Source organism: Triticum aestivum, chromosome 5D, assembly GCF_018294505.1.
Source record: "Triticum aestivum cultivar Chinese Spring chromosome 5D, IWGSC CS RefSeq v2.1, whole genome shotgun sequence".
Lineage (NCBI taxonomy): Eukaryota > Viridiplantae > Streptophyta > Magnoliopsida > Poales > Poaceae > Triticum > Triticum aestivum.
In genome coordinates, this window is record NC_057808.1 from 543155895 (window position 1) to 543170569 (window position 14675).

A 14675-nucleotide genomic window follows, 5' to 3' on the forward strand; every position below is an offset into this window, starting at 1 on the left:
GAGCATAAAGGAGAAGAACTCATTCAGATGAAGAAGTGCCCAGACCATTGCCCGTGGTTGGAAATTTTTGCTAACTTTCTCGACTCCTTCCTCAAAAGTGTACGTCACGCTCCGTGAGCTTCTGTCAAATTACTTATGTAGATCATCTACCCTAGGCCCTAGATAGCTCCCAAACATCATGTGCAGCCGAGAAATCATCATTGTTTGTGTGGACAGAAGAAGAAGGAAGAAAGAAGAAGACAGACTTCCATGTCAGGTATAGTGCATTTGAGGAGTTAAGTTTAGGGTTTTGGTTAGCTCCATAATTTTTTTTAACTTCTGATATCTAAGGAGTTAAGATTTGAGGAGAAGTTTGAAGAGTTAATTTTTGAGGGTTTGGCAGGAAATGCCCTAATAACTTCTCGGATCTTTTGGATATTACTGCAAGCCTTTGTGGTCTCTCGCTTCGTGTCTTTTGGTATGCATTTTTGCCGCGCAATGTTGGACTTCATGGACTACTCGCCACAAGAATACCATTGAGCTTTTATTCCCTAACTGTCCCACTGATCCTCTGTTCAAAATGAACGATTTCTGGTCCCCCTAGCCATGAGTGCTGATGTTGCTGCCATTGAAGGCTTGACGATCAAGATTCACGCCACTGCTCATAGATTGCTTCCTGACGATGCTCCCTTAAATAATCTTATCTGCCTTGTATTTTGTACCTATGGGCTGGCCTACACGTCTCTATTTTGTTTATGTTTCTACTTAGGGCATCTTCAAGACGAACCCGTAAACCTCCCGCAATCGTCTAAACCGCGGAAGCCATCCAATGCCGACTTGTATCGGTCCGCGGAAAGGTCCGGACGTGATTTCTCCTGCAAACCGAAGACAAACATGGGGAAGGTTTGCGGGAGTCCGGACCGATCCCAAGCACGCTTCTGACCGCTTCTCCCGTACTTTCCTTCCGATGCACGCGCCGCTTACCGCACCGCATTCATGTTGGCCCAGAGCACACGGAGGCCGGCATTGATGTGACGATGTGACCGGAGGCAGGGAGGGAGGGCGGCGCTGACCGACGTGACCTGTCGGCAGCCGCCGCTTCAATGCGGACGCATGTTTCCGAGGAACCAACTCCGGCCGCTGCGCCGCATTGAAGCTGTTGAACGGCCCTTCGCCTGGTCCTCGGCCCGGCTATTTAAGCCGTGCGCCGGAGTTGCACAGAGATGCACCACCCCCCCTCCCCGAGCACCGCCCCCTCCCCTCTCCCTTCTCCGTGCCCCGAGCCCCTCCCTCCCTCTCTTCGATCGAAGTTGTGGCAATGCCGAAGTCGTGGTGCTCTGCGCTGGCAGGCGGAGTAGGCGGAAGCTCCTCCTCCGGCGGTTCTTGGCGCCGCGGCAGACACTCTCCGAGCAGTCAGCGTCCACGGTGGGCGGCTCCTCCACCAAGGAGGAGATCGTCATCTACTCCATTGACGAGGAGGAGTAGGCGCCACCGCAGCAGCTGTAGGAGCCAACTCACCAGCCGCCCCGACTCCTCAAGGAGGCCGGTCTGACGGACGAAGATTCCATCTATCAGATCGAGTTAATGACGGAGCGGCCGCTTCGTGACATGGGATCGTCGCCGCCATCGCCGACACGCGTGAAGGAGGAGCCGGCCTCCCCGCCGCACTACCACGTGAAGACCGAGCAGGCATCCACGCCCCTGCTGGTGAAGGAGGAGCCGGCCTCACCCCGGCAGAACCATGGCGTCTAGATCAGACGCCGCGTGAAGGAGGAGCCGGCCTCGCCCCCGCACCACCGCGGCGTCCAGATAGGATGCCGCGTCAAGGATGAGCCTGCGTCCCAGCCGCTACAGCCGCATCGACTCGCCGTTCTCGCTGTTGCTCCGCACCGCCTCGCCGTCAAGGAGGAGCTACCGCTCGCGATCAAGAAGGCATGGGGCCGCCACCTGCACTACCTTTGCGGTCCCTCGGGTTCGAGGGACGTCGTCTCTGAGGCGGAGCGTGCAGCTCAGCAGTAGGAGCGGTACGACCGACGCAATGCCAGTTGCTGCTCCGCGTTCGCCAAGAGCGACGTGGCGCCGGACTGGGTCCGCAACGACCCAGACCCAACCGCCATGTGGGTGCTCGACCGCTCCGTGACCACCGCGGAGGCGGCTGCCAAGGCGTCGCCGCCGCCTTGACGGCGAGCTCACCAAGATCGGCGAGGAGTGGTCGCTTCACTAGTAGAAAAAGGGCCTATTATCCCGGTTCATGAGGGCCTTCTGTCCCAGTTTGTGAACCGGGACTAAAAGGTCGTTACTACTGCCCTTGGCCTTTAGTTCCGGTTCTTACATGAACCGGGACAGAAGGTCCTCCACGTGGCCTTTGGTCCCGGTTGGTGACACCAACCGGGACCAATAGGCATCCACGCGTCAGCATCTGGCTGGAGCTGAGATTTGTTTTTTAAAAGGGGTTGATTTAGGGGTTTTGGGGGTTAATTTAGGTTGTTATTAGGTAGCTATTAGAGAGAAGTGTCATCTCTTATATCTCCGTGCTTGGTTTACCAACGCTACGTACTGCTATGCCTAAACATGGCTTAGATTGAAGTGAAGGCAACATGTGGTGCATGTCGAAAGTAATACTAATCCTAACTTGATCAAGTTTGGATTGTACTACTTTCGACATGCACCACATGCATGTTGCCTTCACTTCAATCCAATTCATGTTTATTTCACCCGCTGATATATAATAATTCTTCATGCGCGCATCATGCATCATCATATATAATAACAAGTCCTACTAATCACTATCATACAACTTCTACTCGTTATTAATAACAAGTCATACGATCATCATCCTCATAGTCATCGAACCAACCCTACTTAATTGTTCTTAGCACATGATCATTAGTATTAGGTAGGACCGAAATACCCTCTTTAAGGTAAAATAGCATAAAACAATATAGACCCTGACTCTCCATTATGGAGAATGGAGATCATCCTGTCTCCAATTCTTGCGCTTCGCTTCCTTTTGCTTCCAAGAACCTCCTTGCGACTGTCCATACATTTTTCCATTCTTTGATTTGCATGTCTCCACTTCTTTTAGAAATCCGGTATGGACAGTTGAGATTCGTAGGATGACCTGATTGTATGTTCAAAACATCAAGCCTACCATTCTGATACATCAAATGAGGCACACAATCCTCTGGGATTATCTGTTGAAAAACATAGTAATAACTTCATAGTTAGCAATGATGTACTAGTTTTAGAAGTATGCAAAAGATGCACGGATGTCGTAATAGTAAGAAATCTTACCAGGGTATCTCCATAGTAGTTACCGTAGTTCAACACGTGCACTAGTGGCACGTATTGACCATAATGTGGAGGAGTTTTACAATAGATATTGTAATTCTCAAGATCAGTACAAAATCCGACCAGATGAGTTTTCTCCTTATAAGTTAACTCAGAGCCATCGGTGTAGTAGGTTCTGTCTACCATGTTCCGCACATTGTTTGAACAATCAAAATAAGCTGTCAATGAAAATAAGCTGTCAACTATTTTGAAATGAACAATATAAATTAGCTAATAACTATGTTTGAGAAACTCACATAGCGGTAGAATTGGAGGCGTATTAACAAGGACCCAAATGTCCATATTGTCTTGCTCGATGTCAGGATCACCAAGATCCATGGTGACAAGCCTACCCTCATCAAAACCATACATCTTGCAAAATGCTTCCTAATTTTTGCAACCAAAATGGGTTACGCTCTCAGAATTATGCAGATTTACTTCAAAATCTATATCATGGTGGGTCCTTAGGTGAATTTTATTTGTTTCCATACTTTCATGGTCTTCAAAACCCATCCTCTCCAAGACGTAGCGTCTTGCATGGCATGGGACAAGCTAGCCGAATTGTAAAAGATGAAAAGTACACGTTGAAATAGTTGAAGTCGTGCTTAATTACGAAAAAAATAACACTTGTCGTCGTTGCGTACCGTTTCAACATCGAAGGTCTCCTCCAGCTTAATACTGAAGCGCCGATCTTCGTCCAGGTGAGGCATGCCGCACTGACCTCGGTCGTCGTGGCACCAGTCGCACTCCCCCGGGAGACTTTCGTCGTCCGAGTACGACATTTCCTATGTTCATAATTCAAATATTAAATGTCTACAATTAAATATATGTACTAAATGTAGGAGATATGCCCTAGAGGCAATAATAAATGATATTATTTATCTCCGAGTTCATAATTATGTTTATGTTCCATGCTATAACTGCTATGGTTCTCGAGTCTGCAATAACCACGAGGCTCGGAGGAAGACTCATATGCACATGTGGAATAATAAACGGTAAAATGTATTCCTAGTCTGGCCTCTAAGACTAGCTCAAGTGTTGCATGATGGTTATGTTTTCCTGATCATGGGCATGTCTATGTCAGCAACCTTGAGGGCACAATGTTAAGAGAACATTTGTGTTGAATCGACCCGGATTGATGTTATGCTATGAGATTCATTCGTCACAAGTTTATTGGTACATAACACAGAGATGGTTAACGTTTGCATGATTCCTTAGACCATGAGAGTATCGAGTTTCTTCATGCTTGCTTCATGAACTTTGGGGTTTGTTAAACGTCATCCGTAAATGGGTGGCTATTACGGCGGCTTACGGGTTCATGGAAAAGTGTGTCAAGTAACTTGATAGCTCAAGATTGGGATTTGCTCCTCCGACGATGGAGAGATATCTCTGGGCCCTCTCGATGTTACGGTATCCATCATCGTCTGGCCAGACACTTTGTGATTTGATCACGGGGATGCCGGAACACGATAACGAGAAAAGAGAACAATACCGGTAACGAGGTAACTAGCATAGTGGACAAGTTGTTGATCCACGGGAATGCCAACATGTCTCACCTCGGGTATTTGTAACATATCGCGAAGCAACAGGAATAGCACACGGCAACTGGAGGTTCACTCGAATATTTATTCGTGTGGGTATAGGGGTCAATATGGGTGTCCACGGCTCCGATGTTGATCATTGATCGGAAGGGGTTCCGGGTCATGTCTATACTTCACCGAACCTATAGGGTCACACGCTTAAGGGTCATCTATCTGCTGAATACTAGATAGGGAGTCTGAGAGAAAATCACCGAAAAAGTTTCGGACACCGAAAAGTTTCGGACAGCGGAATCGTACCGCAGAGAGAGGTCATCGGATGAGTTTCGATGATACCGAAAAGTTGTTTCGGGATACACCATTAAGTCAAATTGGTTTCGGCACATGCCTGATAATTCTTGGAGGATGCCAGAATCATTCTGGAAGCTTTTTGGAATTTTCTGAGATAAAAACCGGAAATGTTCCGGAGCTGCCGGAGCCACTTCAGATGCGTTTTGCAGATGAAAATCACTAAAACCGGAATTGTTTCGGAACGCGTTGAAAATCATTTTAGTGGGTACTGGAAATGTTCTTAGCCCACATAAATATTTTCAGTTCGATCAGACGCTGAAAAATGTCGTCGTGAATAGTGAAAATCAGCTTTATGGTTACTTTATGGAAAGCCACCTTTTGGGGCTTTGCTCCAAAAGATCTTGGGGATGACATGGATGGATAGGAGCCATTTTTGGGGCCCCTCATGGGGGTGTGGCCGGCCACATGGGGTATCCCCCCTTGGGGACCCTCTAGTTCCTTGGTTTCACTCCTAGGTCCTTGTGGAAGGACTTCATTCATGTGCATTTTGGGTTTTTTGTGAAACTACCCTACCCCTTGGGATTTCCTATAAATAGAGGTGGAGGGGCAGCCCTCCACACTCATCCCTTGCTCTCATACACATGCCATGCATTATCTGGCTTCTTCTCTCCCTCCCACGAAAAGAGTTTCGTAGAGCCGTAAGGCTGTCTGGGTTCCGGCAGGAACTAGTTCTGGACGGCGAAGCCCTGCCGGATAGATGACACCGTATGTGTGCAACTCTGTAGAGAGATCGTAGTTTCGGTCTTAGTTCGTGAGTGCCTCCCGAAGGGCTGTCCGTGTGACCGTCCGAGTTTCGAAGGTCCTCCCGAAGGGCTGTCCGAGTGACCGTTCGAGTTTCGAAGGTCCTCCCGAAGGGCTGTCCGTGACACCGTCCGGGGGGGCTGTTCGACCGCCTCCCGGAGGGCTGTCTGAGGAGCAGATGAGGGTATACATCCTCGCGGTTGGGAGGTTGTAAATCCTAGCTGCGGGGATCTGCACCGCCGATCGTCATCGACTCTACTTCCCGCTGCGCTACGAGTCGGTAACGAAAAAGATCAAACCATGTATGCAGTCTCCATAGTGGTCCTGGGCTGGTGCGTAGGTCGGAAAATTTTTGTTTTCTGCTGCGTTCCCCTACACTAAAAAATCTAAGTTAGATCATTATTATTCATCACGGGTTGACTATCGAGTTGTCAAGTCTTTTCTTGAAAACTCTCAGCTCACGTGGTGTATACATTCGACCGTTGGTGATGGTCGCTCCTCCATTTGTCCCCGAGTGCATTACACCAAAATGTCTACCACACGGGAACAAAGGAGAAGCGACCCCCACGACAACAGTCGGGATTCTTCGTCCCCTCATATATATATGGTGGAACTCTCCCTCACTGATTCCTCTCTGACATTTGCGACCGTCGGTGATGGTAGCTCCTCCTTTCGTTCTCGAGTGCATTACACCAAATTGTCTAGCACACGGGAACGAAGGAGAAGCTACCCCCACGACAACAGTCGGGATTCTTCGTCCTCTCATATATGGTGGAGACTCGACAGACTTAAAGTCAACCCGAAATATCGTTTAATTATCTTTCTAAAAGAGGATTTGGCTGGTCTCACCTTGATGTCGGAGGGGGCGATGACGGGGACGACGGCGGGGATGATGGAGGGGCCGGGGGCTCCTAGATTTCTGTGAAAACAAAAACCCTATAAGCTATCAACTAATCATATGCATACGCCTTGCATAGTGCTCTCCAAATTTAGCATTCAAAGTAGGAGTAGTTTTCCAATTTGAGCATTCAATAAGCAAAATCAAATCACAAAATAAAGTAGTATTCAAATTAAGATGCATTCAATTATAAGCAAAACTACATCATCTCCATGCGTCCGTAAATCGTCGAATATTATCACTAATACACCTCGAATACTATCATACATATAGCATCGCTAGTACAGCTAGAACCGTAGCGCCCGACGGGTATCGGCACGGGCGGTGGAGACCCAAAGGGATGGAACCATCACAGGATCATAGCTCCAGTGAGATCCCTGAAGAACCTGTCAGGTATTGTCGAACCTGCCCTCCAATGCAACCATGTAGCGACGGACGTGCTGGTCCTCCTCGCTGACACGGTGACGTACCACCTCCGCGGTGTCCGGAAGCCTCGGCACCGTCACTGGCCCATGCGACCGCCACCAAGCAAGGATCGGGTCAACGACGGGCTGGCTCCTCACCAACCTACGCCCACCGGAAGGTAGCACCTCCCAAAACCAGCCCGGCGGAGCCCAGTCCCGGACATGGCCCCTCTGATCAAGCCGGCCTCCTCCGCCGAGTCGACGACGAGGATGCGGGATAGGCATCGTCGACGTCGATGCGGGATTAATTGCTTGAACTAAAAAAATAAACTAGTTATATTAATTTTCTTGCTAAAAATAAACTACTTCCATATATAGTAAAATAAAGTAGTTTTATTAAATCAACTAGTTCAACTACTAAGCACTTACTATAAATAAATAAAATAAAGTAGTTCTTACTAAAAATAAACTACTTCTATATATAGCAAAATTTAATAAAGTAGTTTTATTAATTAATCAACTAGTTCAACTACTAAGCACTTACTATAAATAAATAAAATAAAGTAGTTCTTACTAAAAATAAACTACTTCTATATATAGTAAAATTTAATAAAGTAGTTTTATTAATTAATCAACTAGTTCAACTACTAAGCACTTACTATAAATATATAAAATAAAGTAGTTCTTACTAAAAATAAACTACTTCTATATATAGTAAAATTTAATAAAATAGTTTTATTACATCAACTAGTTCAACTACTAAGCACTAACCTAAAATCGATATCTACTAATAATTAACCTCAATAAAAAATTAATACATATATGAAAAAAACATATATAAACAAAAAAATTCTATGAACATTATATTCATAAAAACATAGCCACATCCATTCATCATATAGCTACCACATACATATATATATACACATTATATATATGAAAAAATGCAATGAACAAAAAAAATACAAATTATATGAAAAAAATAAACAGAGCCGTGGCGTGGCGGCGGCTCACATCGGGCGACGGAGGGCGACGGCGTGGGTGGCGGAGGGCGACGGCGACCGTGGCGGGCCGGGGACGACGGTGACGGGCGACATGGCTCGGGGGCGCGCGGCGGAGGGCGACGGCGACGGCGGCGGGGGGCGGAGGACGACGGCGACGGGCGACGGCGTGGGCTCGGGGGCACGGGCGACGGCGACGGCGGCGGGGCAGCCTGGCGGCGTAGATCGAGCTCGCGGCGTCGTCGGGCGGGGGGAAACTGGCGATGGAAATCTGAAAATTTCCTAAGTGCTGGCTTATATAGCAAAGGCTTTGGTCCCGGTTCGACGCACAAACCGGGACCAATGCCACCTTTAGTCCTGGTTGGTGCCCCCGGTTGGTGCCACCAACCGGGACTAAAGGGTGGGCATTGGTTCCGGTTGGTGCCACCAACCGGGACCAAAGAGGAGCATTCGTTCCGGTTGGAGCCACCAACCGGGACTAAAGGCCCTGTGCTGGCGCGGTGCGGTGGGAAGTTTAGTCCCACCTCGCCAGCTGAGAGAGCTCAGCACCTGTTTATAAGCTGCGTTGCAGCTCAGGTGCTGAGCTCCTCTCTAATATGCAGGCATTACATGCCTACCCTTGTCACTGCCATGTTGGGCCTATTGGGCCTGCGGGCCTGCATCCTGGCCCATGTGCAGATGGGTTTCTAGTCGTATGCAGGCCGTGTGGCCCATTAGGCGACATTTTTCTTAATTTTTCCAGTATTTTTTTGTTTTTTGAATTATTTATTTTCTTTTGATTTTTGCTTTTAGCTTAGAATAATTATAAACTTTCTGTTACTCCATTAGTTTCCAAATTTGAATAGTTTAAATTTTAATTCTTTACGAAAATTCTTTTTGCTACAAAGTTTCTAACAAATTTTTTTAATGATAATTCTTTCTGCTTTTCATGTTTTGAACGGAAAATACTTTGATAATTTTAGTTGCATAAATTTTATATAATTTTAGTTTAAAAAATACTAGAGGTTTATAAAAGCTTTTTAGTTGATTCCTTTTGCTATTAGAGTTTATAATAGCATTTCAAATGAACTCTGAAAAGGTTGAAAGTTGGCATGGTATCATCATTTCATTCATGGTCGGTCGGCGGTTCTGGATTCGGTGATCACCCCTTCTATCTCCTACAGACGGATCCGAGCTACCAACCCGAGGCCGAGCCCGCACCCACGCCCAAGCATGTCCACTGCACAGGCCATCCTAGCCCAGCGCAACTCAGTAAGTATTTTCCCTCTTATCTTCTTTCTTTCTACTTTTATTTTCTGCTTTGTTATGTATTATGAGTTGCATCATGTCATATTGTAGGCCTACATGGAGTTCCAACGTCAGCAGCTCTACGAATGGAACCAGAGAGTTGCAGCAGTCACGGAGCACAACAGTCGCATGACGCAGCTTATGTTTGCGTCTATGGCAACCGGGCAGATTCCTACAATGGAACCACCACCACCACCTCCTGGACCACAACCAGTGGTGCCTACGTTTGAACAATTTCTGGCAGACCACTACAATGTCACTCCGGTTAGTACATCACCAACCTATTCAACCACAACTTCTTGTTTATTCAATACAATCATATATTGCCTTACCATCTCTTTGCAAACATGCAGGGAACCGGTGCATCATCCACCGGTGGTGGTGCTACTGATGGTTCCAATCCAGAGTCACGGAGCCCAGTCACTCCGGTCTGGCTTGGCGGCGGCGGTGGCGGTGGCGCTAGCGCTAGCGGTAGCGGTGACGACCTCGGCTTTGGCGGCCTCGGCTTTGGCAGTGGAAGTGATGCCGCTTAAGCCTTTTATTGTGATCAAGGTGGACTTGCGATGATGATGCTTCTATGTTGGACTTGCGATGATGATGCTTCTATGTTGGACTTGCTATTATGTTTATCATGTTGGACTTGCTATTATGTTTATCATGTTGGACTTGCAATGATGATACTTTTATGTTGGACTTGCGATGATGATACTTTTATGTTGGACTTGTGATGATGTTTATCATGTTGGACTTGCGATGATGATGAACTTGTGATAATTATCTTCTCTTTTTTGTTATATATATATATATATATATATATATATATATATATATATATATATATATATATATATATATATATATATATATGCTGTTATTTGAATTGAAATGCAACAAAAACAGAAAAAAAATAGTGCATAGCTAAGCCGACGGTTAAACCGTCGGCATAGCTCCTAGCGTGTTACCAGCGATCGACACGTGGCAGCGTCTGGGAAGCCTGGCGTGGAGCTACGCCGACGGTTAGGCCGTCGGCACAGCTTTTGGGGCTATGCCGACGGCCCAACCGCCGACACGTGGCAGCTTCCAGGCTACCGTGGCCTGGAGGTACGCCGACGGTTAGGCCGTCGGCATAGCCCCAAAAGCTATGCCGATGGCCTAACCGTCGGCGTACCTCCAGGCCACGGTCGCCCAAAAGCTGCCACGTGTCAGTGTGTTATTGGCAAACCTTTCATGGCGGCGCCGTCAACGTCCGTCAGGTGGAAAACGAGTTGCCGACGGGGCTATGCTGACGGGGGTCGTCGGCGTAACCCTTTGCTGACGGCTTTTGGCCCTATGCCGACGGTCATGGGCCGTCGGCAACGTATCAAATTCTGGTAATGATGGTGTAAATAAGCCAATGCATCGGCTATCCCAACAGCTACGCTTGCTCTTTGAGCTAAGCTCAGCTGTTTTGCTGAACTACCCAAAAATCGGTTGTGCAGCCATGTGTCCAAATTCCCGTTAGGCATGAATTCATAGACTAGAGCTTTGAAAGCGTCACCATTGTTGTCTATCGTTGAACATGCAGTTAGGATAGGTACAAGGATTCGATGTCGGATGCTTCTTAAAACCTCACATTCTGTTACAAAACTTTTGTCTGCGCATTTCATATCAAGGTTAAAAACATTGATGGCTACTTGTATCTTAGCTTGAGTTAACTTTCCTCTGTATACTGTACCATAGCTTCCTTTTCCAATTATGTTTGCCTTTGAGAAGTTCCCCGTTGCTCGATTTAGATCACTGTAAGAAACTCTTGGGAATTTCTTACCAAATGAGAGAAACGATACATATGTTCTACGTGATGTATTCTTCCCAAGGATTATAATGTAAGCCAGCATTATGAGTGAAGTGAAGCCAAGTATTGGAACCAATATTCTGACCAAATAGTACTCTGTCTCTGATCTCTGAGAAATAGCAGAACATAACGGCATTTGGAGATCTGCCACCCCTCCACACAGTCCCCAATTGCCTTCAAGATAAATGCAAGTGGCATTTATGTAAACTCCATTTCTCGGAATTTCCCCATGCAGATGATTGTGAGAAAGATCCAACTTACTGAGGAGTTGTAAGTCACTTAGAGTTGCTGGGACGGTGCCCGACAAGTTATTCTGAGAAAGATTAAGCACGTTCAAGGCTATTAGATTGCCAAAAGATGTTGGGATTTCCCCTATTAGCATGTTCTGGTCGATCTGGATAGTTATCAAATTGTCACATTGATCCAAATTACTAGGTATTTCCCCAGTACGCTTGTTCGATGAAAGGTGTAGTTCCATGAGTTGTTTAAGCCTAGAAATCTGTAGAGGTATGTTGCCTTGGATATTGTTGTAACTAAGATCCAACTGTGTGAGTTGTGACAAATTTCCTAGGTTGGCTGGCATAAGACCATCAAACTGATTTTTGGAAAGATAGAGGGATGTTAACTTGTTCAGATTGCCAAGGGAGTTTGGTATTGATCCAACAAAGGTATTTCCTTCAAGATATAAACCTTGTAGGTTCTTTAGAGTCCCAACCCATTTTTCAATTGTGCCTGTAAGATTATTGTAGCTCAGTGTCAGTTTAAATAGGTTACGATATTTCCCTATTGTCGGTGGAACTGTCCTGAACAAGTTGTTTTGGCCTAAATTTAGTTGTTGAAGCTTGATGGATAGGTTACCAATAGAAGTCAGCAGGAGTCCTTTTTTTTGGAAATGGAGGCGCACCCCTGGCCTCTGCATCATAATGATGCATGCAGCCATATTATTAAGAAGTCGCAAAGTATCACAAAGTTGTCTTACAACTCGCAAGTGGAGCGAAAAATAAAGTAAAGCAAAGTTCATGCTAACAATCTCAACCGGAATGGCAATACTAAGGATAAGCTCCCTAGACTCCTATCCTGTTATGCGACCGCCATACAGCAGGAGTCCTTGTAGTTGATTTCCATTTAACGAGAGTACTTTTAGAGGGCAATTGCTTAATGCACTTAAAAATTCCCAACTTTGAGTGTCTCTTGCTTCAAGTTTGTTTTCATCAAGATTTAGATAGTATAAATTTTGTAGTTTACCCAAATAACTAGGAATCTGGCCGGAAAAATAATTAGATGACAAATCTACCTGGCCCAGCTCTGAAGCATTGCCTAATGAATCTGGGATGTGGCCGTCAAGCTTGTTTTCACCCAAGAAAAGAAATTGGAGGTTAGGGAGCATATGACCAACGTCAGATGGCAGTGTGCCACTTAACATATTTGTATCCAAGTCTAGTATTTGAAGGTAGGACAGATTAAACAGTGTCGCAGGAACGCTACTTGATAGGCTGTTTCCACCAAGGAACACAATCGAAATATCTGTCAATTGCCCAAGCTCTTTAGGAATGCTTCCCACGAGCAGGTTGTCTGCAAGTGACATTTCTCTTAAACGACTTATGTTGCTGAAGGTTTGGGGAATGATTCCTGACAAATTATTTCCGGAAAGGTCCATAACTACTAGATTGGTGAGGAAACCTATGTTTTCGGGAATTGAACCCACTAGCATGTTAAGAGCGAGGTTTAGCGACTTGAGTTTGCTACAGTTTGTAAGTGCATCTGGAATGTCCCCCTGCAGCAAGTTGGTGCCTAGAGAAAGCTCCTCTAATCTTGTAAGACGGTTGAGAGGGGGCAATTGTCCAGACAAGCGATTTGAATCTAGCGTAAGTTTTCTAAGAGAGGTTAGGTTTCCAAGAGAGGGAGTGATTTGGCCTGCCAAGCTCATATCCTGCAGGTCCAACACCGTAACGCGCCCTGGGTGTGCCTTCTGCTGCAGTTGACGCCCGACCACATACAGTGGTGGCTGCTGTCATTCCCGGACCGCAAGGCTCCCGTCGGATCCACTGTGATGGCCTCTTTAAAATCGAGCAGTGCACGTCGGTCCGTGCTATTATGAACCACAGAACAATGAGCGGTCCCGGATCCATACAATAACAGTAAGAGTGTCGTTAGCACAAGTGTGCTGCTGAATTTCAGGGATCGCCAAGCACACATCAGGCAGGTCTAGGAATATTGCCTGCAAAGGATAAGGCATATGCATATTCAACAAAATAAGCTCCAATAAAATAAGTATGTGTATGTACATCAGTTTACACCGCAGCATATGCACACGAACAAGGAGAACAGACAGGACATAAGCGCAATATTTGTTTCAATGGAAGAAGGGTGCTTCTAAAATTTTGTAGAAAAAACAAACTCATCATTTTTCATGAACATTGCACACAAACAGGGGCGGATAGTCTCATAGTCATAGGCGCGCGCCGCGCGGTCCAAACAATTTACTACACGGATACGTGGAGAATCAGCTAGTTTTATGCATGCCACTTCAAAGCACAAAAGCGTTGCTCTATCAAATATTCAGGCTTCATTCGAGACTGTAAATCTTTTCGATTTTTTTTAGACTGTAAATATGATGAGAGGCAAATTTGGAAAAGAAGTATGCGCGCTCCAAAAAGCTAGGACGGGAGATAATGGCGCACCTCTGCTCGATCGGCCGGAGCGCAGAGCACGACGATCGACCTTCCCTCCAACGTGCGGTTCTGCCGGGGCGGCGGTGTGTGAGAGCTCTGGAAGTGTGTGAGTTGGATGCTCAGCAGGCCAAGGCACCTGGGGTTTATAAACACTCTCACAGCATCGTCACATCCACACACTTTCGGTTGCATTTGGCATCACCACACCTTAATTATCTCAATTCTTTTATTTGTTTTTTTGCGGGGGATTGCAGCGAAGACCTTGAGTCGATCGTCGAGCTTGCCGCTCTTCATCTTCTCACACCCGTCGCTTGCGTCGCTGTTTGAGCTGGACGGACAGGATTGTTGCGTCATGTCCAGGCTCGAATCCTGGTGGTAGTGGGTCTATCGCTTGTCCCGGCTCAATGCTTTTCCGCAGCGGAGTGCGACCTGTCTCGGCGATGTCTACACGGACAAACTTTTTCTTTTTCGGAAACACTAATGCTCACATGTATGAGTGTTTGCATCTCGCCCACACGCGTGGATCCGCGTCCGTTTATGGGTGCACGAATCTTGGCACCACGTAGAACTGGGCTGGTGTGCGGGCATTCATTCGGTGTGTGGGCATTTGCCATCTCGCCCACACGGAGGGGCCGGTGTGTGG

General features: G+C 46.6%; 2 protein-coding genes across 2 annotated transcripts; one reads left to right on the plus strand and one right to left on the minus strand.

Annotated features, from left to right (window-relative positions):
• The first annotated feature begins 6164 nt into the window (after window positions 1–6164).
• Window positions 6165–10062, plus strand: LOC123121162 (ESX-1 secretion-associated protein EspB). The gene is made up of 4 exons (XM_044541086.1): window positions 6165–6219; window positions 9406–9493; window positions 9581–9793; window positions 9883–10062. Exons 2-4 carry the CDS (start codon window positions 9455–9457, stop codon window positions 10060–10062), a joined length of 432 nt encoding a protein of 143 aa, XP_044397021.1. The 5' UTR covers window positions 6165–6219; window positions 9406–9454.
• A 647-nt stretch (window positions 10063–10709) lies between these two features.
• Window positions 10710–14386, minus strand: LOC123121166 (receptor kinase-like protein Xa21). The gene is made up of 4 exons (XM_044541093.1): window positions 14240–14386; window positions 13492–13578; window positions 12655–13368; window positions 10710–12273 (listed from the first exon to the last, which is right to left on the minus strand). The coding sequence occupies exons 1-4, from the start codon at window positions 14384–14386 to the stop codon at window positions 10807–10809; spliced, it is 2415 nt and encodes an 804-aa protein (XP_044397028.1). The 3' UTR covers window positions 10710–10806.
• Window positions 14387–14675: the final 289 nt, after the last annotated feature.